Source organism: Pongo abelii, chromosome 3 (assembly GCF_028885655.2).
Source record: "Pongo abelii isolate AG06213 chromosome 3, NHGRI_mPonAbe1-v2.0_pri, whole genome shotgun sequence".
Taxonomy (NCBI): Eukaryota; Metazoa; Chordata; class Mammalia; order Primates; family Hominidae; genus Pongo; species Pongo abelii.
In genome coordinates this window covers 49,410,122-49,436,327 of record NC_071988.2, presented here as the reverse complement: position 1 = coordinate 49,436,327, position 26,206 = coordinate 49,410,122, and the positions used below count along the sequence as shown (strand labels likewise).

The 26,206-nt window shown below is 36.9% G+C and overlaps 1 protein-coding gene across 6 annotated transcripts in view; it reads right to left on the bottom strand.

The window, feature by feature from the left end:
* UBA6 (ubiquitin like modifier activating enzyme 6) overlaps nucleotides 1-25,993 on the bottom strand; it is an 84,134-nt gene extending 58,141 nt beyond the window's left edge. For 2 of the 6 annotated variants that reach the window (XM_002814741.6, XM_063723412.1), the window contains exons 1-6: nucleotides 25,783-25,993; nucleotides 21,383-21,445; nucleotides 6,824-6,918; nucleotides 6,267-6,295; nucleotides 3,185-3,279; nucleotides 2,293-2,404 (exon numbers count right to left, since the gene is read on the bottom strand). In XM_002814741.6, coding sequence (XP_002814787.2) covers nucleotides 2,293-2,404; nucleotides 3,185-3,279; nucleotides 6,267-6,295; nucleotides 6,824-6,918; nucleotides 21,383-21,445; nucleotides 25,783-25,853 — 465 coding nt within the window. In that variant the 5' untranslated portion in view covers nucleotides 25,854-25,993. Of the gene's footprint in view, nucleotides 1-2,292; nucleotides 2,405-3,184; nucleotides 3,280-6,266; nucleotides 6,296-6,823; nucleotides 6,919-21,382; nucleotides 21,446-25,759 lie in introns of all 6 variants that reach the window. The other 4 variants (XM_054553901.2, XM_054553904.2, XM_063723411.1 and 1 more) reach the window with 3 other exon arrangements.
* Nucleotides 25,994-26,206: the final 213 nt, after the last annotated feature.

Here is a 26,206-nt window from a genome sequence, read left to right as displayed (position 1 = left end):
TTTAAGACTTCATGTTCATTTCTGTAAGTTGTACCTGGTTCTTTATCACATCTGCCTGGTCTTTTTCAATAGTGTCTTATTTGTATATTATATATTTAATCCCTTCTTTTAAGATTTAGTAGTTTTGAACATCTGTATTTTATAATCTTTCTGAAATAATTCTACTCTCCTAAATTCTTGGAGGTTTAGGCTGGGCATGGTGGCTCACACCTGTAATCCCAGCACTTTGGGAGGCCAAGGCGAGAGGATCACCTGAGGTCAGAAGTTCGAGACCAGCCTGGCCAACATGGTGAAACCCCATCTCTACTAAAAATATAAAAATTAGCAGGGTGTGGTGGCACATGCCTGTGATCCCAGCTACTTGGGAGGCAGAGGTTGCAGTGAGCCCAGACTGTTCCACTGCACTCCAGCCTGGGAGACAGAGCAAGACTCCATCAGAAAGGAAAGAGAAAGAGGAAAGAGGAAAGAAGAAAGGAAAGGAAAAGAAAGGAAAAGAAAAGAAAGAAAGAAAAATAAATAAAAATTCTTTGAGGTTTAATAGTTTGTTGACTCTTGGTCATATTGAGCTGCTTTTTCCCATCTTGTTATTTTGTACTGTGAACTCAAAGGGACTTTATATACTGGAATACCCTGTAACTTAGTTGAGGGTATACTTCTCTAGATTTGTTTAGTTTTGTTTTTGTCTGGCACTTTAGGTATGGCCATTATAGTACCACCTTTTTTTTTTTTTTTTGAGATGGAGTTTTGTTCTTGTTTCCCAGGCTGGAGTGCAGTGGCGCAATCTTGGCTCACTGCAACCTCCGCCTCATGGGTTCAAGCGATTCTCCCGCCTCAGCCTCCCAAATAGCTGGGATTACAGGCATGCACCACCACGCCCGGCTAATTTTTGTATTATTAGTAGAGACAGGGTTTCTCCATGTTGGTCAGGCTGGTCTCAAACTCCTGACCTCAGGTGATCTGCCCACCTTGGCCTCCCAAACTGCTGGGATTATAGGTGTGAGCCACCGCGCCCAGCCTATAGTACTACTTTTTACATTAAGTTCTCAGTTTAGGAATTTCCAGATCACAAAAGATTATAAAGTTTAATCTCTAAACCTATGTGACAGCAGGCCTATGGTTATGAATTCCCCAGGAAAACCTTTACTTTTCATCCAGAGCTTAAGAGAAAACAGACAAGCTTCTTGTTCTGATTGGTAAAGATTGTTCTTGTCCACCCTTTCACTGAGGGCATAGCTCTCTGAGGCTCCAGCTTTATGAAGAAGGGGAGGTCTCAATTCAATTTCTCCAGTTTAAGTAGTTCTAGGTCTTAATCTTCTCTTTCTATGTGAACATCAATTCCCAAGAACTTTGGTTACTGTGACAGGCAACTCCTGTCGCTAAGAGTAACTACAGATAACAGTTCACTAGTCTTTTAGCTAACTGTTCACTTGTGGCCTCTGAGCATTTTCCTTACATTATTTTGAGCTTGGATAGTCATTTAAAAGAAAGTCTGTTTAGAAATTCTAGGTGCTTTGTACCAGGATGAATTTTAAGTTATCTAGTCCAGAACAGAAGTCTATACTCATTTTTAAATGGATAACAGCATAATTTACTCACAGAAAAAAAAAAATCAGGGTCAACCTAGTCACTTTTACAATATCCAAGGTCCTGGGAATTTTGTTGTTGTTATTTAAGGAATTGTTACCTATAATAGATTGAACTACTGATCCATGTATTTTTACTCCCCTGTAATTGCACTGCTTGCCCATGGCTTTAGGATAGTACTTTTCTGCTTCTTGACTTTAGGCTTGATAACGTTGACTTGCTTTGGCCGACGGGATGTTAACGGACACAACAAAAACAGAAGCTTGAAATGTGCATGTGTGGCTGGACTTGACCTTCTGTTTCTGCTACTACCATGAGAATATGACCTAGGTAGCCTCCTGGTCCCAGAAGAGAGACACATGGGGGAGAACCCAAACTCTGGAGTTTAATCCAGGCTGAGTTCAGCCTAGAAACCCCAACTGACATATTCAGGTACATAGGAAAGAAATAAATGCATGTTGCTATAAACCAGAGTTTTGAGTAGTTTTTGGGATATTACTGAGAAAAAAGCCAACTGATATAACTACTTTGTCAGTAGTTCTTATTAAAATGGATAATTTGAAACGTTTTATTCTAATATGTCTTCTACCTTGAAATTTTTTTGTTCTGTTTCTCAATACACTAGGTTAAATTAGTTAAACATATTAATATTTAACAATTTTGCCCTGGAACCTGTCAATAACATTTAATACAAAATGGAGTACTAACCTGGTATTTATCTAAAAAGGAGAGATCTGTGGTGTCATTGAAAGGAACAGAAGATGATGTGACATGAACATATGGATTTAGTTCTGCAATATGTTTAAGTACAGCTTCAGCCCTAAAAAACAAAAAATAAATTTTTACTGTTCTTTCATTCAATATACTCAAATCTCTTCAAGTTAGACACTGTAATGACATCAGAGGAACCTGACATGTTACAAAATTTCAATGGAAACTTACCTTGTAGAAGAAAGAAACCAAGACTTACTTGTCTTTACAGATTACTATACGATCTTGAAATGATATACTATCATATTCCACAATAAACCACACAATCTCAAAGTGTACCTAATAGTTCCAAGCTCCAGGCTCCTTAACTTTTTTAATAATTTAGCAACACTAAAGTTCTTCTTTAATAAATTCAAGGAAATACATTTCTAGGTAGCAGGGTAATATATATAACACATATTATGTAAATATATAAAAAATTTGACAAATACAAATCATTAAGTATATACCAATATTTATTTAGCCACAGTAGTATGAATTTATGGTGATCAATTAAATAACTATGACTGATTGGTGTTCTAGATAAAGGAAATATTCTAAGTAAATGAGTAAAAAAAAACTCATGATAATACATAAAAATATCTTTACCTGTATAAAGTAGAGCACTTTAAATTTAAACAACTAGGACTGATTGGTGTTCTAGATAAAGGAAATATTCTAAGTAAATGAGTAAAAAAAACTCATGATAATACATAAAAATATCTTTACCTGTATAAAGTAGAGCACTTTAAATTTAAACAACTATGACTGACTGGTGTTCTAGATAAAGGAAATATTCTAAGTAAATAAATTTAAAAAAACTCATGATAATACATAAAAATATCTTTACCTGTTTCTCTTATTAACAACATCATCTTCACTGAGAAAGAAGTTGGTTCCTAGATCCCATGCTCGGCATTTTTCTGTATCATGAATTGTAACTGCCTTCAAAAAAGAAAAAAGTATTGGTTGAAGTCAGGAGTTCAAGGATATTCACTCTCTCCAGTATTATTGACAATGTACTAGAACTATTATTTTGTGTAATTAGATAATGAAAAGTAAACAAAGGCATAAGAATTAAAATATGTAAAGATGTTCAACCTTGCCCAGAAATGAAATAACTTTTCTCACTTGTTAGATTGGTATAAATCCATAGTTTGACAACATAGTCTATTGGTGAGGGTGAGGTGAATGAGCACTCTCATATATTACTGATAACAAGGTAAACTGGCTCAACTTCAATGGAAAGGAATTTGGCAATCTCTAGCAAAAAGACATATGCATGTATCCTGTGACGCAGCAATCCCACTTTTAGGACTTTATCTCAAAGACACACTGGGAGAAATACAAAAAGATACATATACAAGAGTATTAAATGTAGCACGCTATTTGTAAGAGCAAAAGACTGGAAATAATCAAAATGCCTACCAATGGGGAACTGGCTATAAGATGATACATCCATACAATGTATAATCATGCGACTATTAAAAAAAGAATGAAAGATGTATTTATAAACATGGAGTAATCTCTAGGATATGCTGTAAAGAGATAGCAAGGTGAAGAAAAGTAGAGCACTTTCTTTATATGAGAAAGGTGGGAGGAGATAAACATATATACCCACACATAAACAGATACACATGTATGTGTGTATGCATTTACCTATCTACAAAAACAAATGAAGAATAAACCAAATATAAAAAGACAGTAACCTAATAAGTGAAGGAGGAAACAAGGTAGTAAGAAGCTAGACTTACCTGAAAATACTTTGTTTAAAAAATCTGACTTTGAATCATAAATCTCACATAATAGTAAAACTAAACTTTTTAAAAAGCAATCTCTAAAAATCCAAAGCAAAACGAATACATGGACTAAACTGTTTATGGAGTCTGCTATACACAGAGATTTATTTAAAGTGACTTTTAAAAGCAGTTAATTTGCCTGCCAAATCCAGGTAGGATCAAAAAACTCTAAATTTTTTTCAATAATACATTATTATTAACAATATTGGAATTGGTATTCTGAAACTATGCCATACAGGTAAAATATAATAGGATAAAGAATATATAGCATACATAGGATAAAGCACGTAATGGATCATTAGAAACCAAAATCCTAATAAGATACAAATATAAAATCACAGAAATAAATATCCTATAATCCAAAGTAAAAATTAGAAATTTTAGTAATACTTTATAAGCCTAAACCTGAAAACCAGAAATGTCAGTATTTACTCATTACGAGCGTTTTAGCTCTGCCCACTGAAAAGACTTTGTAAACAGTGACAAAGACTACTGGGGGCTGTGTCCCAAAGCCTCAAAAAACATGAAGAGAACCACAAAAACCAAAGATGGAACAATCTCGGCACCAGTGAAAATAACTATAATAGATCAAAACACATCAAATTATGTTTAAATTCATGAGTTTATCATAATGTACACATACATATAAATTCACTGATGACAGGAAACCACTGATTTTGAAAACTGGTAAGTTAATGGAGAAAAATGTAGTATTTATCCTCCATTTTGTATATATGTACAATCCATACTTTCGTGAAACCAAGAAAGTCATGACTGGAATTGTTTTCTAAAATATAATTCCAGCTAATAAATAAGAAAAGAATGATAAAATATCATCACTGCCCCTAATGAAATAATGAATCTAGGCAATAATCATTAATAATAATCACAAAAAGAGAGACAACATAATATTACTGTCTCCTGATGGGAGAACAGCTATGAAAGAGTCTTGCCAAAAAGAATCAAATCTGAATTGGATTCTCTGGCTATAACTACCAGTTTACAGGAAATACACATGTAGAAGTACATGTGACAAATGACTAGTTTCTTCAACAAATAAATTGCAAGAAAAAACTTAGGCAAGGAAGGGAAATCTATAGATTAAAATAAACCAAGTTCAGTATATGAATTTTACTTGGATCCTGATTAGAATGATACAAGCTTTTAATAAAATGTCTTAAGACATTTGGGAAAATTTGAACTCTAACTAGACATTTGATGACTGTGGTAGACATGCTTTTAAGATGGCCACAATGCTTCCTGCTTCATAGTATTTAGGCTTTCGTGTGATCTCCCACCTTGAGTGTGGCCTGGACCTACTTCTGAGATTAGGTTACAAAAGACTGACTTGTCTTGTTAACACACTCTCTTCTCCTGTCTTGTTTACTCTGATGAAGCAAACTGCCACACTGTGAGCTGCCCTATGGAGAAAGCCACACAAGCAAGGAATTGAGGGTGACCTCTGGTCAAGAGCCAGCAGGAACTGAGGTCCTCAGTCTAACAATCCATGAAGAACTAAATCATACCAAGAACCACATGAGCCAGCTTGGGAAGCAGATCCTTCCCCAGTCTAGCCTCAAGATGACTGCAGGCCCTGCTAATACCTTGACTGTAGCCTTGTAAGAGACTCCCAGAGTCATGCCCAAATCCTGACTCACAGAAACTATGAGATAATAAATGTTGCTTAAGCTACAAATTTTGGGGTAAACTGTTTTACAGCAACATGTAAACTAATACAATGGTATTAAGAGCTTGTTACATTTTAGGTGTGAAAATTATATTGCTGCTTCAAAAGATATTCTTATCTTTTAAAGATACTACTAAAATATTTAAGGATGATATAATACAATGTCTGAAATTTACATCAAAATAATTTGGCAGTTGGGGGCAATAAGGAATGGGAAGGAGATATATGAAACAAATGTTCCCAAGAGTTGGTAACTGATGCTTTCTGATGGGTATGTGGAGTTTTGTTACACAATTCTTTGTATATTTTTGAAATTTCCATGATTTTTTAAAAAAGTAGAGCATTAAAGAAAATAATTAAAACAAAGTACAAACAATATTACCACAACAAATGAGCCAAAAAAAAAAGGCTCACAACAATTTTTCTTAGAGAGGACATTTACTTACCTTAATCCCTGCAAGAACAAGATTCTTTGCTAGAAAGGCAAAAGAAAAAGGAATAGCTCAATATTGGGAATACACACTAGATATGTCTTCACAGAGCTTAGTCACATATCTGACTGCATACTTTTAACTTCTTTTTTTACTACTTAATACAAGTTCCTTGTCTTAAAAAAGTTACAAAATACAGGTTAAAAGTGAAAAAATTAAAATGTGCATAATAACAACACCCAGAGATAATCACTCCTAAAATTTCGATGTATTCTTCCAGACATGTTTTTATGAATACAGTATATGTATGTGTGCTACTTATAATGAATTAATGGATATAGAGAATGATAATTAATGGCTATTAACATCACAAAAAGAAGCAAAGAGTCATTACTGGTTCTTTGTGGAAGAACATAACATCATGAAATAGTCTTGACAAAGATTAAAAACTGAATCTGATCAACATTTTGGATCTAACTTCCTTTATAGGAAATATAAGGGGATGAAGTTATTTAAACTATCTTCATTGCTCAAAAGTGTCATACAAAATTAGGAATATAAATATTGCTTACCAATTTCCAAACCAAGACCACTCATCCCACTTAAGAAAACATGGGACTTGGCCATCTTCTGCATTGCTGTGTCTCCAAGAACGTACCTCTGTCGACTACATGGAAAACACAATAAAAAACAACAAATTATTTCACTAAAATTATAATATCTCTTAAAGTTGTTTGCAAACTAAAAGCCTAGGAACTCAGTCCAGCCCACAGACTTGTTCTGAATGATTTGCACAGTGTTTAAACATTTCTGAATTAAATGCCAAATATATGACATATTTTGAAAAATCAGATAATTTGGTACCACAATCCATATTCCCTCAAGGCAACAGACAGATGGAGGTGAGTAAGAGTTGCCCTGTTTAGGCAGGAGGATTATGTGCTCCAGATTTGCCACAATCAGTTCCTCCCTGTTCCTCTCATTTATTACCTCAGTGGCCACTATAAGCATTTGAGTTTGCCATTTCTACCTTAAAACTTTCACTATCAACAGGATTTCTGAAGCAAAAAAAAAAAAAAAAATTTTGGTTCTCTTCTTGGAGTTCAGATGTTATATAAAGGACCTTGTTAAGTTATGCATCCTAATAGCCACAAGGTAGTAACAGATGGGAATTTCAAAAAATATACATTAGCAATTTAAAAGTCTGATATAGTAATAAAGTCAATTTTAAGTGTTTATCTGAAAGAACAATGAGAAATTTGATGCTATCTTTGAAGATAATATAAATTCCAATGAATTCTTATGAGAAACATTTTAAAGATTAGTTCGATATAAATAAATAATTTCAGAACCCCTTGGGTTGTAAGTATTTACTTTCAGAATTAACACATACATGTTTAATGCACATTTGTTTTAAAAATAAATATTTAATTTCCATTATTTCAGCTTTTCATATTCAACATAAAAGCCTGAAAAGGGATTTCTTATCTAGAGAGACAAAACTTTATAAACACTAGCTATCTTTATTTCCTTCCCTGTTTCATAAAAAATATAATAAAACCTAAACTTTTCTTTTTAAATTGGTACTCAAGACTTTTGTTTTAGAAAGTAAAAACTATCCATTTACACATCAAATATTTATTCAAAATCTACTATAGTATGTACGAAATCTACTATAGTATGTACATACTATAGTATGTACGAATAAATATTTTGAAATATTTATTCAAAATCTACTATAGTATCTACTATAGTATGTCTTATATAGTCTTACTACCCTTAATGTGTACCCAGAAATAATATACTTAGGTTTTACCTGATTTTAGACTTTGTATAGATGGAATCCCTTTGAATGTCTTTTATCTTGTTTCTTTTGAATGAAATTATTTATGAGATGGACTTATACTGATGTCTGCAACTGGTCATTAATATTTATTTATACTGTATTCTGACCATTCTTATAAACATCTCCTGGAACACACTTAGAGTTGTTTCTCTAATACAAGCTTGTCCAACCCACGGTCCACAGGCTGCATGCGGCCCAGGACAGCTTTGAACGCGGCCCAATACAAATTCGTAAACTTTCTTAAAACATTATGAGATTTTTTTGCAATTTTTTTTTTTTAGTTCATCACCTATCATTACTGTTAGTGGATTCTATGTGTGGTCCAAGACAATTATTCTTCTTCCAATGTGGCCCAGGGAAGCAAAAAGATTGGACACCCCTGCTCTAATGTATATCCCCAGAGAGGAAATGCAGGATTTAAGAATACGTGTACCTTCAACTTCATTAGATAGTGCCAAACTGTTTTCCAAAATGGATGCACCAGGCCGGGTGTGGTGGCTCATGCCTATAACCCCAGCACTTTGGGAGGCCTAGATAGGCGGATTACTTGAGCTCAGGAGTTCAAGACCAGCCTGGGCAACAGAGCAAAACCCCATCTGTATAAAAACTACAAAAATTAGCAGGATGCGGTGGTGGGTGCCTGCAGTTAAGTCCCAGCTACTCGGATGGCTGAGGCAGGAGAATCGCTTGAGCCAGGGAGGTGGAGGTTGCAGTGAGCTAAGATCACGCCACTACACTCCAGCTTTGGCGATGGGAATGAAATCCTGTTTTCAAACAAAACAAAACAACCCCCCTGCCCCCGGCCCAAAATCAAAGTGGATGTAGCAAGTTACCCTTCTTTTGGCAGTGTATCAAAGTCTCTGCAATTTCACATCCTGGCTGTGCAGGCTTGGTCTTTTGAAGGGCATGCTTACAGGGCTAGCCCTTGGTTGGCACTCGTAAACTTGGCTTTTGAAATATTTCCTACACTAATAAATCTAATTTTCTTTTTTTTCTAGTTACCTGAAATAAAACCCATTAATATTTAGATTTTAGTTTCTCAACTACTAATGTAAAATGTTAACGTTAAGAGCATCTCAAGTTTTGATAACAGCATTTCATTATTTTCCCATTTTAATTATGATTCTTTTTTTATGTGTTAATCCAAAGTATATTTTGAAATTTCTAATTTTATGGGAAATTTTTAAATTATCGTTTCTATTAATTTCCTGCTTAAATGCATTGTGAATAGATATCACAATCTGTATAACTCTTTAATATTTGAGAATTTCTTTGGTCAATTTTACAGTTGCACGTGTTCCTGAAATGAACGTGGATTCTACAGCTGTTAAAGACACAAGGTTCTTTATATATGCATTAGGTTAATTTTAATAATCATGTTGATGAAATCTATACCTGTTTGGATTTTTTGTCTGCTTGTTCCCTTGATTACTAAAAGCAACAATTCAAAAATCTTCCGCTACAACCATAAATTTGTCTATTGTCTTTGTATCTCAGTACCTGAACCATGCCTGGCAGGTAATAATAACTGAGTTTTTACTATGCACCACATGTTGTTTTAAGTGTTTTACTTGTATTAACTCATTTATTCCTCACAAAAATACTATGAGATAATTTCTATTATTATTCTCATTTTTACAGATAGGAATACACAAGCACCTAGAATTAAGTAAGTAGTGGAGGTTAAGAGTCAATCCAGGCAGTCTAGCCTTAGCATCCATACTCTTAACTATTATGCCACAATGCATACAGATTAAGAAAGCCAAATCATTCCTCAAGGTTTATGAGAGAGAGAGAAAAACAACCATCAGTTCCCTGACCTAATTCTTTCCTACCCTGATTCCCCAAAGATACCTAGTCTCAATTGTTTAGTCATTTCTCTTAATATTTACTCCCGTATTTCTAAATAACACGTGTATACTTTTATTTCTTGACTTTTTGAGTTTTATATATTACCTATTAACTTCCTACTAAGATAAATGATCTTTCTGAAACAAATCTAGTCAAACCATTTTCTTGCTTAAAAAACCCCAATGGTTTTCTATTTCCTTTACAATAAAGTCTAAATTCTTTAGTCACAAGGCATTCATGAACTAGTCCCTGCTTAGTTCTCTAGTCTCATCTTTTGCCTCAGGATGAATCATACCCACTTTAGATGAGACTGGACTTTTTTGAGTTGATGTTAGAACAAGTTCAGACTTTCGTTACTACTGGGACGTAATAAAAGTATTCTGCATTATGAGGACAAAAATTTGGGGGGCCAGGAGCAAATGCTACACTTTGAATGTGTTTCCCGGAGTTTGTGTGTTGGAAACTTAATCTCCATTAGGTAGGGCCTAATGGGAGGTGTGGCCTAATGGGAGGTGTGGCCTAATGGGAGGTGTTTAGGTCATGAGGGCTCTACCCTCATGAATTGATTAATACCATTATTGTAGGAGTGGGTTCATTATTGTGGGAGTGGGTTACATCTAAAAATAGGTTCAGCCCCCTATTGCCCTCTCTTACTCTTGCCCTTCTGCCTTCCACCATGGGACGATGCAGTAATAAGCCCCTCACCAGATATGACCCCTTGATCTTACACTTCCTAGCCTCCATAACTGTGAGCCAAATAAATTTCTGTTTAGTCACCAATGGGAAAGGTACTAATTAAGTGTCTTCTTTGTACCAAGTAATATGTCAGGTACTTTGCAGTTAAATGACACTTAAATGCTGTGAAGTTCATAATGTTAATAGGTAGTAAAGATGGGATTAAAGAGCTGAGAGTATAACTACAAGTCCAGCATTGTTACATTACAGCTGACTCACACTAAGTGACCATATAACAGTGAATGTAGCAGAAATCCCTATCGATTAAAAATTCACCCTTTTATGAAAGAACAACATCTCCCTATAGTTTTTACCCACTAGTCTTAGTTTTATTCCCTTGGGGCCATAGAGAACTTGTCTAAATCCTTCTTTGATGTAATAACCCTCCAAACATTTGAAGATGGCTTTCAGGTTCTAGAGTTTTCTTTCTCTATGCTAAACATCTCCAGTTCCTTAAACAATTCCAAGCATAACATCATTTTGAGTCCCCCTCAACACTAATCACTTTCTTTTGGACACACTTCATTATCTTCACCATGCATGCATATATTTATTAACATACCGATTTCAAGCCAGGCACTTGCTTGGGGTTCACTGTGCAGAGATCATAATAACAACAACTTTGTATGGCTGCTATGAGGATTACATATTAAATATGTAAACTACTAGAATCCCTGTGACATGGTACTGGGAGAGACAGATAGACAAAAAATGAGTGGTTGCCTGAAGAAATGAAAGTTCGAGTGAGAAGAAAAGACTTATAAAGGGGCATAAATAAAATGTTTGGGTGTAGTAGGGTGCGATGGCTCACACCTGTAATCCCAGCAGTTTGGGAGGCTGAAGCGGGAGGATCACTTGAGACCAGGAGTTTGAGACCAGCCTGGGCAATATGGTGAGACACCCATCTCTACATAAAAATGTGAAAATTAGGCAGGTGTGGTGGCACATACCTGTGGTCCTACCTACTCAGGAGGCTGAGGTGGGAGGATTGCTTCAGCCTAACAGTTTGAGGTTACAGAGAGCTATGATCATGCCACTGCACCCAAGCTTGGGCAACAGCAAGACCCTGTCTCTAAAAAAAAAAAAAAATCAAAACCTATAGTTTTTACATAAAATCTTTAAGACTATGTTTTTTGTTTGTTTGTTTGTTTGTTTTTTGAGACAGAGTCTCACTCTGTCACCCAGGCTGGACTGCAGTGGGGCGATCTCAGCTCCCTGCAACCTCTGCCTCCCAGGTTCAAGTGATTCTCCTGTCTCAGCCTCCTGAGTAGCTGGGATTACAGGTGCGAGCCACCGTGCCTGGCTAATTTTTGTATTTTTAGTAGAGACGGGGTTTCACCATGTTGGTCAAGCTGGTCTCAAACTCCTGACCTTGTTATCCGCCTGCCTCAGCCTCCCAAAGTGCTGGGATTACAGGCGTCAGCCACTGCACCCGACCAATATTTTCCTTAAGATATAAAATATTATTATTCCTATTTACACACGAGAAACTGTGTAAAAGAAAGATTAAGTAACTAGCTCCAGTTCATATAAATGTCAGGATTGGGATATGAACTCTTACATCTGTCTCCAAAAGCCATGTTAATTCCACTGTACCAATGTTTCTCTAACAAGTAGATACTTGCTGAACATCTACTCATTTTACATTTAAAGTATGTAGCTGTACGCATTTAAAAATGAAGGTCTTGAACTTGGAAGGAGAAATCTGAAGAGAGATTCAAATATCACTAACATAAAGAGATACCTAAAATCATGGGAATAAATGATGTGAACTAGAATATGAACTAAGAAGAATCCTCATCATTTAGCTCCCAGTTATAAGTGAGAATATGTGGTATTTGGTTTTCTGTTCCTACATTAGTTTGCTAAGGATAATGGCTTCCAGCTCCATCCATGTCCCTGCAAAGGGCATGATCTCATTCTTTTAAATAATCAGTACCACAAACCCCCATGATGCAAGTTTACATATGTAGCAAACCTGCATTTGTACCCCTGAATTTAACAGTTAGAAAAGAAAAAGAAAAATCCTAAAGTTGGAACCTGGCATTTATGATGCAGGAAAAAAGAATTTAAGAAAAATATCTGAGAAAGAAGAGTCATAGTAGTAAAAGCAAATTCAAAAAGACTGGTATTCCGGAAGCTAGAGGAAAGCATTTCCTCCAGGATTACACTAGAATAAGGGGTTTAGATGCTTAAAGTATATTACATCTAAACACCTAGAAATGTCCTGATTCTGCTTTGATATTAACCCTTTCTTCATATAGTGATCTCTACACAGGAAATTATATGCAAGGAAGAACAGAATAGATAAAAACACCACTTTATTATCGTCTGAATCAGCCTTAATCACACATTCAATGGAGGGTTCTTTCGTAAAAGCAGCTAGAAAACCAAGCCTGAAGTCCTAAATTGGGACTCATTCATTTCTTCAGATACATCTTGTGATCAGCAGACTCATGCACATCTCCAGAGAAAAAGAAAGAAATGGCCAGAGAATAGGCTCAAGTCTAATTCACCTAACAATAAAGACCAAAAATAGAGAGAACTCAGAATACCATCAGAAGTAGTAAAAAATAAAACCCCTCTGAGAGAGAGAGAACGCAGAATACTATCAGAGGCAGTTCAAAATAAAACCCCTTTGAGAGACAGAACTCAGAATACCATCAGAGGCAGTCCAAAATAAAACCCCTTTGAGAGAGAGAACTCAGAATACCATCAGAGTCAGTCCAAAATAAAACCCCTCTGAGATTCTAAGAAAAAGTTTAGAATCTGTTGATCAGTAAACTACGAGGTGGCTTAAGATTCAGTAGTAATAAGAAAAATAAAACTTTTCTTCAGAAAGATGCTTTGTTCGACTGGGTACTAAAATTGCTCTAAAATATATTTCCTAGTTAAATATATATGTATAAATATTAAAAACATCTTAGTTGATATTTAAGATTTGTAGATTTTTCAAAAGGTTTAGTTTTATAGGAAAATCTAATTGTTTAGAAGGAAAATTATAACCTAAGACACAGTTATTTATAACTGTAAAAAACCTGTGTACCTAGTAAATACTAACTAAATTTCAATAATAGCATCCAGGAAAACAAAAACAATAGTGGATATTTACTAGATTTCAATTACACAGAGTTCCTGACTTATGATGGTCTAACGTACTGATTTTTCAACTCTACAATCGTGCAGAAGTGACACACATTCGGTAGAAACCATACTTTGGGTACTCATACAACCATTCTGATTTTTACTTTCAGTATAGTATTCAATAAATTGTATGAGATATTCAACACTTTATTATAAAATAGTCTTTGTGTTAGATGATTTTGCCTAACTATAGGCTTATGTAAATGTTCCAAGAATATCTAAGGTACACTAGGCTAAGATGTAATGTTCAGGTTAGGTGTACTATATGTGTTTTCAACTTAACAATATTTTCAACTTATGGGTTTATCAGGACGTAACTCCATTTTAAATCAAGAAGCATCTGTATAGTATACAAGTATCTAGGAGGAAATAAACAACATTTAAAGTATCAACCTTACATATCTCAACACATAAGATGCCAGAAAGTTACACTTCTTTAACTTTCAGGGAAAATGAATTTACATGTATCTGGGCTGCTATAAAGACACTCATTTGCTCAAAATGCCCCAATTCCTGAGAAAAGAGAAATGTTTGTTTTTCTATCTAACTTTTTTGGCTGTCAGAATTTTCCAGATATAAAGGATGGTCTTATTGTAGCAGCTTCATGTCAGAATTCAGAAGTCAGGGAATGTTGTACCTGGCCAGTAATACTGGTTTTTGCCTAAGGATGGAATGTGTAAGTGCCTTCTTAGTATCACCATTTCTTCAATTGTTAAATTGAAAAAGTCTGCACCTTTTTCAGACTTTTTTGTCATATCCTTAGTTTTGGTTCCTGCCCAGCCACTGAACTGCCAACTACCTAGACAATGTTCCTAGTCTTAGGTTCTGGACTACAAGCCAATCTGAACCCACTGTCTTCCCTAATCATTCAATAATCATTTAATGAGTATCTTCTAAGACTCAGACACTGTGTCATAGTCTATGACTTAGAAAAGCTCATGGTCTGACAGAGTTGACATACATGTGAACAAATAGTATGTGATAATGTGCTTATTTAATAGCAATAAAAATAAGATGCTTTAGGGCTAAGCAGAAAGGAGAAGTAACTCAGGTAAGATATCACAGAGCAGACGCAGACATAGGAGTGAGTTCTTACAGGATCACTGGAAGGTATTTTTGAGGCACAAAACAGCATTACAGGAAAAGACAGTTGGAGTAAAAAGGTATAAACTGCAATTACCTATCTTATCTTTGGTAAAAAAAAGTAGTCTAGTATGGCCAGTGTATTCAGAGGAAAAGGTGGCTGGGGCCTTCAATAAATGGTGCTGGGAAAACTAGTTTCCCAAATGCAAAAGAATGAAACTGGACCCTTATACCACACAAAATAATCAAATCAAAATGAATCAAAGACTTAAATGTAAGATCTGCAACTATAAAACTCCTAGAAGAAAACAGGAAAGAGGCCTCATAACACTGGTGTTGGCACAGATTTCCTGGATAACACCAAAAGCACACACAACAAAAGCAAAAATTGACAAGTGGGACTATATGAAACTAAAAACCAGTAAAGGAAACAATCAACAAAATGAAAAGACAACTTACAGAATGAGAGAAAGTATTTGTAATCCATGTATGTGATAAGGGGTTAATAATATCCAAAGGAATGCCTATAACTCAATACCAAAAAACCCCTGAACTGACCCAATTTTTTAAAATGGACAAAGAGTTTGAATAGATCTTTCTCCAAAAACATGCACATAGCCAACAAGTATATGAAAAGGTGCTCAACATTCACTAATCATCAAGGAAATACAAACCAAAACCACAATGAGAGATCACCTCACACCTGTATGGATGACCATTATAAAACAAAACAAAACAAAACATAACAAGCATTGGCAACAATGTGGAGAAATTGGAACTTTTGTGCACTGTTGGAAATGTAGAATAGTGCAGCTGCTATGGAAAACAGTATGAAGCTTCCTCAAAAATTAAAAAATAGAATTACCATATAATCCAGCAATCCCATTTTGGGTATTTCTCCAGAAGAATTAGAAACAAGATCTTGAAGAAATATTTGCTACATAGATCTGCTATACGACAACGTACACAGAGTTAAAAATATAGTTGTCCCTTGAACAACATGGGTTTCAAACGCACAGGTCCATTTATATGAAGATTTTTTTCAATAAATATACTGAAAATTTTTTTGGACATTTGTGACAACTTGAAAAAACTCACAGATGAACTTTGTAGCCTAGAAATATCCAAAAATTAAGAAAAAGTATGTCATGAATGCATGAAATCTATGTACATATTAGTCTATTTTATCATTTACTACCATAAAATATACACAAATTATAAAAAGTTAAAATTTATCAAAACTTATGCGTACACTTACAGACCACAGATGTCGCCATTTGCAGTTAAGAGGAATGTAAACAGATGTAAAGATGCAGTATTCAGTCATAAGTGCATAAAAGTCACTGCAGTACATACTGCACTACTGTAATAATTTTGTAGCTACTTCCAGTTGCTATTGTGGTGAGCTTAAGTGATGTATCTGGTTAAAGTGCATGTGACTCTATTCATCTTTGCCTGAGCAGCTCCTCTCTCCAGTAAATTGAATATTGCAGGAAAAAGTGATGTCTTGAGATTCTTGCATATTTTTTCACCATGTTTAATGTGCAATACTGTAAACCTTGAATGACATCATGGGACCCATACAAAGTGCCACCAGTAACGTTGCAAGTGCTCCCAAGAAGCTGAGAAAAGTCATGACATTACAATAAAAAGTTGAATTGCTTGATATGTACTGTAGACTGAAGTCTGCAGCTATGGTTGCCTGCCATTTCAAGATAAAATGAATCCAGTGGAAGGACCATTGTAAAAAAAAGAAAAGCCATCATTGTAACTACACCAGCAAGTATGAAAACCTTGCACTTTTTGTGAAAGACTTTTTTATCTTATATTGAAAATGCAGCACTGATATGGGTGCAGGATTGCTGAAAGAAAGTCATACTTATAGACTCTAACATGATTTGAGAAAAAGCGAAGTCATTATAAGACCACTTAAAGCAAAAAGAAGGTAAAGGATATAAAGCTGTAGAATTCTTTTTTTTCCATAGGTTACTGGGGTACACAGGTGGTGTTTGGTTACTTAAGTTCTTTAGTGGTGATTTGTGCAATTTTGGTGCACCCATCACCCAAGCAGTAAAGCTGTAGAATTTAATGCCAGCAAAGGATAGTTTGATAATTTTAGAAAGAGGTTTGTCTTAAAAAAAAAGTCAGACACAACATGAGAAGCAGCTTCTGCCAATCAAGAGGCAGCAATGAGTTTCTAGACACCATAGGGAAAATCACTGAAGAGAAAGGATATCTACCTGAATAGGTTTTTAACGCAGAAGAAAGTGCTCTATTCTGAAAAAAATTGCCACAAAGGACATTTATTAGTAAGGAAGAGAAGCAAGCACCAGGATTTAAGGCAGAAATGGATAGTTAACCCTATTGTTTTCTGCAAATGCATTCAGGTTTATGATCAGGACTGCCCTTACATATAAAGCTGCTAACTCCTGAGCAATGGAGGGAAAAGATAAACACCAGCTGCCAGCCCTCCGGCTACATAACAAGCAGGCCTGGACAAGAACCCTTTTTCTGGATTGGTTCCATTGACACTTTGATTCTGAGGTCAGGAAGCATCTTGCCAGCAAGAACTTTTAAAGTTCTTTTGCTATTGGACAATACACCTGGCCACCCAGCACCCCGTAAGTTCTACAATGAAGGTGCTCAAGTGGTCTACTTGCTTCAAAACACAACATCTCAAATTCAGCTTCTAGATCAGGGCATCATAAAGGACCTTTAAGACTCATTACACACGACACTCTATGGAAAGGACTGTCAATGCTATGGAAGAGAACCCCAAGAAAGAGAACATCATTAAAGTCTGGAAGATTATACCATTGAAGATGCTATCATTGTTATTGACATCAGATAATCTGGTAGAAGGGTTCCAACGATTCAAGATTGCATTGATTTCTTTAATGACATGGACCCTTCTACAACAGGGGCACCAAAAAGAAACTAAAGAAAATGACAGGAGGATCAGTATTGTATAGAAACATTTTCCCAGAAATGAGAAAGCAAAAAAAGTCACACAGTAGTTACATATTTCCATAAAGTTACACTGTGTGTGCCTGCCTCTCCTTCCCTACCCTTCTGCCTCCACCTCTTTTGATTCTGTCACCCCTAAGACAACAAAACCAACTCCTCCCCTTCCTCCTCCTCAGCCTACTCAACATGAAGACAACAAAGATGAAGACCTTTATGATAATCCAGTTCCACCTAATGAACAGTAAATATATTTTCTCTTTCTTATATGATTTTAACATTTTATTTTCTCTAGCTTACTTTATTGTAAGAATACTGTGTATATATACAGTATATAATACATATAATATTAAAAATATGTGTTGATTATTTACATTATCAGTAAAATTTCCAGTCAATAGTAGGCTATTAGTATTTAAGCTTTGGGAGAGTCAAAAGTCATATGTGGATTTTCGACTGCACAAGAGGTAGGGTGGTAGGGGAGGTGGCACTCCTAACTCCTTCATTGTTCAAGTGTCAACTATACTATACTACACACTTGAAAACTTGTTAGTAGGGCAGAGTTCATGTTATGTGTTTTTACTACAATAATAACTTTTTAGAAGGTAAGTTGGAGTTATGTTCAAAATGACTCAGTAAGCTATAGTATTTTGACTTGTACTATAAGACAAAATGGTAGGAACTGTGGCTGGTGAAAGAGAATGGAGAGAAAAGAGAACTTTTGGAATTTATCTTTATCTTACCCTACCTTCATCAAGCTTACTGCTGAAATCTATCTCCCTGAGATGTTAAGGGGCTAAGGATCCTCATTTCATGCCTTGTCCCTAAAATAAATCATTGTCCACAGTCCTAGGTCTTATACTAGTCCCCATAAGCAACAGTTACAGATTTTTAAAAAGAAAAAATACAGCTGGGCACAGTGGCTCATGCCTGTAATTCCAGCACTTTGGGAAGCCAAGGTGGGCAGATCATGAGGTCAAGAGATTGAGATCATCCTGGCCAACATGGTGAAACCCCATCTCTACTAAAAAAAATAAAAAAATTAGCTGGGTGTGGTGGTGCATGCCTGTAGTCCCAGCTACTCAGGAGGCTGAGGCAGGAGAATCGCTTGAACCCGGGAGGCGGAGGTTGCAGTGAGCCGAGATCGTGCCACTGCACTCCAGCCTGGATGACAGAGCAAGACTCCGTCTCAAAAAAAAAAGAAAAAATACAAAACTCCTAAATCTTCAGATTCAGTCACTATAATAATAATTAAAAAAAATCCCTCAAACATATAAGTTAATTTTTAAAACCTAAGAAAATAAGAGCTGGTTTTTGTGTGAAAATCTCACATTTTGGTCTTTGTAATATATACATCTTTGTATTTCTTTTTTTTTTTTTTTGACACAGAGTTTTGCTCTGTAGCCCAGGTTGGAGTGCAGTGGTGCCATCTCAGCTCACTGCAAGCTCTGCCTCCCCGGTTCATGCCATTCTCCTGCCTCAGCCTCCCGAGTAGCTGGGATTACAGGTGCCCATCACCACACCCGGCTAATTTTTTGTATTTTTAGTAGAGACAGGGTTTCACTGTGTTAGCCAGGATGGTCTTGATCTCCTGACCTTGTGATCTGCCCACCGTGGCCTCCCAAAGTGCTGGGATTACAGGCGTGAGCCACTGTGCCCGGCCACATCTTTGTATTTCTACTAAGAAAACCTATATGTAGTCAGTAACTCTTTTAGTTTTCCCTAATAATTCACTCTTTCAGTACCCACATAAATTTCTGGCCTCCTGCCCTTACTATGACAAATTCTTAAGGAAGATATTAAAACTCAAATATGCACATTGGTAAACAACTAGATGTTTGCAATAAGACATGCATACAAAGTGCAAACAGCTACACCAAAAGATATTCTCTGTCAAACAAAAGAAAATGGCTTACCTCTAATAATAACAGCTAAACTGCTATATTCTATAACTCTCAGTAAAGCAAACTGCAGCCTACTTACGTAGCATTGTAAATGGAAAGTTTAGTCAGTGGCCTACTGAAAATTATGTTTATTTATTAGCATTACAGGGTTGGAGGGACATAAAAAAAGTTTCACAAGGATTAAACTTAAAAATGAATAAAATTAGTCAATACTATCTCAAAGAGGTGCCATTTGTTAAACCAAGAAAAACATGACCAAAAGGACATTAAGAATATAATTATAGATTAAGAATCCCAGTGTAAGAGTCCCACTCTCCCTTTTTGCTTACTATCTTCAAGCCACACTGACCTGCTTGCTGTTTCACAAGAAAGCAAGCTTGCTCTCATTTCAGAGTTTTTATGCTATTTCTTCTGCTTAGAATGTTCTTTCTTAAAAATCTTGGAATAGTTGACTTCTTATCACTTAAGCCTCTATTAAAATATTGTATTACAAATATTACACACATCGTTTCTGATCACCCTATCAATAAAATGGCTACTCTTATCCTTAGGTCACTGCCTAACTTATTAACCTGTCATAGTTTCTTCAAATCACTTACCATTAACTGTTTGTCTGCCACTCCTACCAAAAAACGTATGGTCTGTTAAAAACTCACTACTGTAATCCAAATACCTGAAACAGTACCAGGCATTTAATAATAATAGATAACCCTGTGCTACACACTGTTTTAAGTGCTTTCGACATACTAATTCAGTTAACCCTTATACAACAACTTAAGGTGACTTCTAAACCATATTTTATAAGCAGGAAACCATCTGTAAAATAATTTTCACATGAGCAAGATTGTTAGTCTTTTATCTCTTTTCCCAAGCATGGAGTACAAAACAGGATTTCGACACAACATGCCAGATGGTATGTATTAGCTCCTAATAAAGTGCCCATTATTGACTCTGCATCTTTTTCTTTACTTTAAAAAGTATTCAAATTTCATGAAAAAGTATAGTTTAAAAAGTCTCATCAAATTCCATTCAAATCACAACTATTCAATCATAAAATACTTTAATTACTAAAAAAGTATTCCAATTTCCTTAAAAAGCACAGTTTTAAAAGTCCCATCAAATTCCATTCAAATTACAACTCTTCAATCACACAGTATTTCTCCACTGTCTATAAATTACAGAACAGGAAATATTTTAATGAGATTACAATGAAGTAATCATATTCTCTAGATGTTATTGTATGACTAAAGTGAAATATTCTTCTTCATGAACTCCTGCACTATCAAGAACTTAGATACGTATTGTATTATTGTCCAAAAATGAAAGGTTTATTTTGCAGAGGGCAGCAAAATCCTTCTTAGTCCTATCACCTAACCCTAAAACAACTGAGATTTAAATATTATCCGAATGTAGTTAAAAAAAACCCACAGAAACCCTAATTTTAACTTGAGAGGAACTGTTCACATATATATATATACACACAGGCACACACACATATATATATATAATTCTGCATAGGCCGAATGGTATCTTCAAAGAGACTACTTGATCATTTGAGAACAATTAATGGGGAAAATAAGTTTCAGTTTCCATGAGATTCTTACCTGTATAATGCATCATCGATCTCCACAGATGCTGTTGACATAATGGGCAAATTTGTATTTGTGCTGGAAAAAAAAAACATGGTTATTAAATATTCACATTTTATAACGTAATATTTGATTACTTGTGTGATCAGATTCACCAGTTACTAAAGGATTTCAAACAAACCAAACATATATTTTATTAACTACCACTTTACTTATATTTTTTAAATGGCCTGAAATTAAATTATCGGATTGCTATCCGATAATTCTATCCTGTGTAGATTTTAAGATTACAGAGCTCATCATCTTTTATTTTCAGATCTCAGGTGTTGTTTTATCACTGGTACATATATATATATGTATTTTTTTTTTCTTTTTTGAGATGAGAGTCTCACTCTGTCACCCAGACTGGAGTGCAGAGGTGCGATCTTGGCTTACTGCAACGTCCACCTCCTGGGTTCAAACGATTTTCGTGCCTCAGCCTACCAAGTGGCTGGGACTACAAGTGCACACCACCACGTCCAATTAATTTTGTAATTTTACTAGAGATGGGGTTTTACCATGTTGGCCAGGCTGGTCTTGAACTACTGACCCATTATTCAGTTGACGGGTGGTCTCAGCATCCCAAAGTGCTGGGATTACAGGCGTGGGCCACTGTGTCTGGCTGTTTGGTACATATATTCTAATGGATCTGTATTTCAGCAATTCTGTACCATGAACTCTCTCTATATATACACTCTTCCTAGATAAACTCATTCAATCCTACGGATGAATATATATTGATTATACTGAAACTTATTTCTCCATGTGTGATCTTTCCTCTGACCTCCAGATTGTATACAACTGCCAAAACAATAACTATTCTAATGTCTTAACTGGTATCACAAACATAGCAAACTCCAAAGAGAATTCAATTACCTCTGCTTAATCTATTCTTCCTGTCTTTCCTAACTCATTTTCCGCTATCATCATTTACTGGGTTGGGCCCGAAATCTAGGGATCTTCTTGCTTAAATCATTCCCCAGTTTTCTCCATCTGAGACCTGTTAGCTCTACCTTCATAAGAGATCTCAAATCTGATCACTTCTTACTATTTCAATCAGTACAATCTCAAGCCAAACCATCATCACATTTCACCTGGGCTATTTCAAAGACCTCCTAGCTAGTCTCCTTATTTCCAGTATTGCCCTTCCCCTTTATTCTCCATAAAACAGTCTAAATATCTTAAAATGCAGTCAGAAATTATCCCCTGAATTTGGACTACCTTTCAGTGTATTTCCTTTACTCTTAAAACAAAATTCAAACACCTCACCACGCTTGAGAGGGCCAATGTGTCCTGTCTCCCAATTACCTCTCCAATTTCAACTCCTACCAGTCTCCGTTTTCGCTTACTATCTTCAAGCCACACTGACTTGCTTGCTGTTTCTCAAGAAGGCAAGCTTGCTCTCATTTCAGAGTTTTTACCTTTTCTTCTGCTTAGAATGTTCTTTCTTAAAATCTCGGAATAGTTGACTTCTTGTCACTTAAGCCTCTATTAAAATATTGTGTCACAAATACCACACACCTCATTCCTGATCACCCTATCAATAAAATGGTTACTCTTACCCTTAGGTTGCTGCCTAACTCATTAACCTGTCAGTTTCTTCAAATCACTTACCGTTAACTGTCTGCCACTACTACCAAAAAATGTATGGTCTGTTAAAAACTCACTACTGTATTCCAAATACCTAAAACAGTACCAGGCATTTAATAATAATAGATAACCCTGTGCTACATACTGTTTTAAGTGCTTTAGATGTACTTATTCAGTTAACCCTTACAACAACCTTGTCCAAACAGTGGGCAAGCACTTATTGCTATCTCCAACGAACAGATGGAAAAAAGAGGCTGAGGGAGGTTAACCTAAAATTTGCCCAAAGTCACAGAGCAGGCAAATGGCACTGCCAGGATCTGAACCCAGGCAGTCTAGCTTGACTACCACACATACTGCCTACTGTTTCTGATATTAGACATAAAGGAAACACTTTAAAAAACATGTTAAATGGGATGGGCGCGGTGGCTCATGCTTGTAATCCCAGCACTTTAGGAGGCCAAGGCGGGTGGATCACCCGAAGTCAGGAGTTCGAGATCAGCCTGGCCAACGTGGTGAAACCCTGTCTCTACTAAAAATACAAAAATTAGCCAGACATGACAGCAGGAGCCTGTATTCCCAGCTACTTGGGAGGCTGAGGTGGGAGAATTGCTTGAACCCGGGAGGAGGAGGCTGCAGTGAGCCAAGATCCCACCACTGTACTCCAGCCTGGGTGACAAGAGCAAGACTCTGTCAAAAAAACAAACAAACAAACAAACAAAAAACAACAACAAAAAACCCTGTTAAATGAATAAATTTTAAAGGAAAAAAACTAATCTAAATATGCAAATCTGACAAAGTGTACTTATTATAGTAACATTTATAGCAGCGCTCGTCCCAATTTTTTCACAGCATGGCCTTCAAAAAACGTATCTGTACTAAACACTGGGAAGCAGAGATAATTCCCAGGTACAGGGAACCAGTCTGGAGCATTTGGAGCTGAACCACTGTGAGAGCTGAGATCAATATACTGGCAGAAGTGCAGGCCATTCCTAGTTCTGAGAAGCTCTAGTTGTCAATTAAAAGATTCTAAAAACAATGCGACGGCGTCAAATTCAGGCTTGGAATCCAACTTTCTAGTTCTAGCATTGATAAATAAGCCACAGAATTTGTAAACAAAGGTAATTAAAATGTTATCATTTATCTCACCAAACACTGGCACACATCAAATGATACCAGCTTCTAGCTAATTAAACGGATAGCTATTAAAAAAACTGATTCCAATTACCAAGGCAAATCAGAAGATAGCTGTGTTCTAAGAGATCACCTATCTAATAAAAAACACAAACATACACAATATACCCTGTTTGGGCATTGTAACAAAATATAAAAATAAACAAAATTTGTTTCTTTTCTTTCTTTTTTTGAGACAGGGTCTCTGTCACCCAGACTGGAGTGCAGTGGCACGATCTTGGCTCACTGCAGCCTCGACCTCTCCAGACTCAAGCGATCCTCCCATCTTAGCCTCCCGAGTAGCTGGGACTACAGGTGTACACCACCTACGCCCAGCTAATTTTTTTGTATTTTGTAGAGACGCGGTTTCGCCATGTTGCCCAGGCTAGTCTAAGAACTCCTGAGCTCAAGCGACCCGCCTGCTTCGACCTCCCAAAGCGCTGGGATTGCAAGCATTTGAGCCACTGCGCTCGGTCAAAATTTTTTATTATCTACTTTCCTATCATCTTATCCCTAGTACACTTTCACTTGCTGTTTTCCTTGCATGGCGGGGGCAACAGGCGTGGTGGGTAAATCCGAATAAAAATGAGAAGAGCTGCATTCTAACTAGCTCTGCCACTTAATGGCATGACTGGCACTTTTCAGAAAGTTGTGCCTCACTGGAATGTTTCAAAAATATGTAAAAATAATATGATCTATAAGACAATCAAAAACGCTTCAAATAAGCCGCGGGTTATATTACATAATATCCCTTAAGTCTGGCAGTGTTGGCAATGGCAGACAACACCATGAAACTGAAAGCATCCCTTCAGTCTGAAACTAGCAAAAAGGCTACACATTTACAAAGTCTCACATCAGCTGAAAATAATACACCCATCACTTCTATCTTTGGCATGGTGTATTCTGACAGTGGTGGATAGAATGTAACTACTTGCTTTATTAATTATGAGATGACTGAAAGAGGAACTACTAACCAAGAAATTGGTAAAGGCCTAGCACAAATATTTTCCCCCTAATTTTACAGGGGCCGGAAAGACCTGAAGAATTTCAAAACCAAGTGGGAAATAAGAATGGGTAACTTGTGTATTTTTTTTTCCTGGCTTTTTTTTTCTTCTTCCGAAGTCAACAAAGGCCTCAGGGTGTCCAGATTGCTACTGATTCATTCTTACCAAGTTCCTTCTGGTAATAGTTTTCAAAAGAGGATCTCAGTGGAGGTGCACGGTGGCGCTCCTAGCTTTCTTTTTACGGGAAGGAGGAAAGGTGCTGGGCACCAGTCGGGGAAGCTCACGCCAAGTGACCGGGACCAGAACTCGCTCTCGACCGGAGCCCCCCAAGTCTGGTGACTTGGAGGAAGGAGGATCCCGAATCCCAGCCAGAACTGAGAAAGCGCTCAAAGGTGAGGAAAGGTGACTTTTCCCTCAGGAAAGCCGGGAACAGCAGAGGCCCTAGCCCACGTCGCCACACCCACTCCGCGCGCGCCCCTTGCCTCCCAGGGCCGGCTCTGCTCGGCCCCGCGGCCTCTCGGGCGCCCCCAGCCCGCCGGAAAGAAAGAAGCAGAAACCCGGAGCCTGGGTCCCACCCGCGACCCCTCACCTTCGCCCTTCTCGTCCTCTCACCTGCCAGTCCCCCAGGAAGAACAGGACGCCTCTTCCCCCTGATGCACGGCCACAGGCTCGGATCCTTCCATTGCCGCCTGAGACACCGCCGCCGGCTACTGGGAGGTAGGAAAGGGGCGGGACGGTGGGGGGTCAAGGGGCGGGCGGAGACGTCATCAGAGGGGGCGGGCCTGGGGAAGCTAGGAGCCCTGCAGCGCCTTCCCGTCAACCCTAGGGGCGTCCTGGTTTCCGGTTTGGGTGTGGCCGCTTGGCGTGCTGTGGTGCAGGTGGCTGAAGGGGGCGTTACTGTTGCGACTGGCATCCGCATCCGGTAGATGTAGATGGAACCAAAGTCCAGAAGTTACGCGTCACCCTTACTCTACAGCCAAACATGCAGGACTCTAGTAACCCGCGAAATGATGGGATTGCGTTGCAAATCATTAAA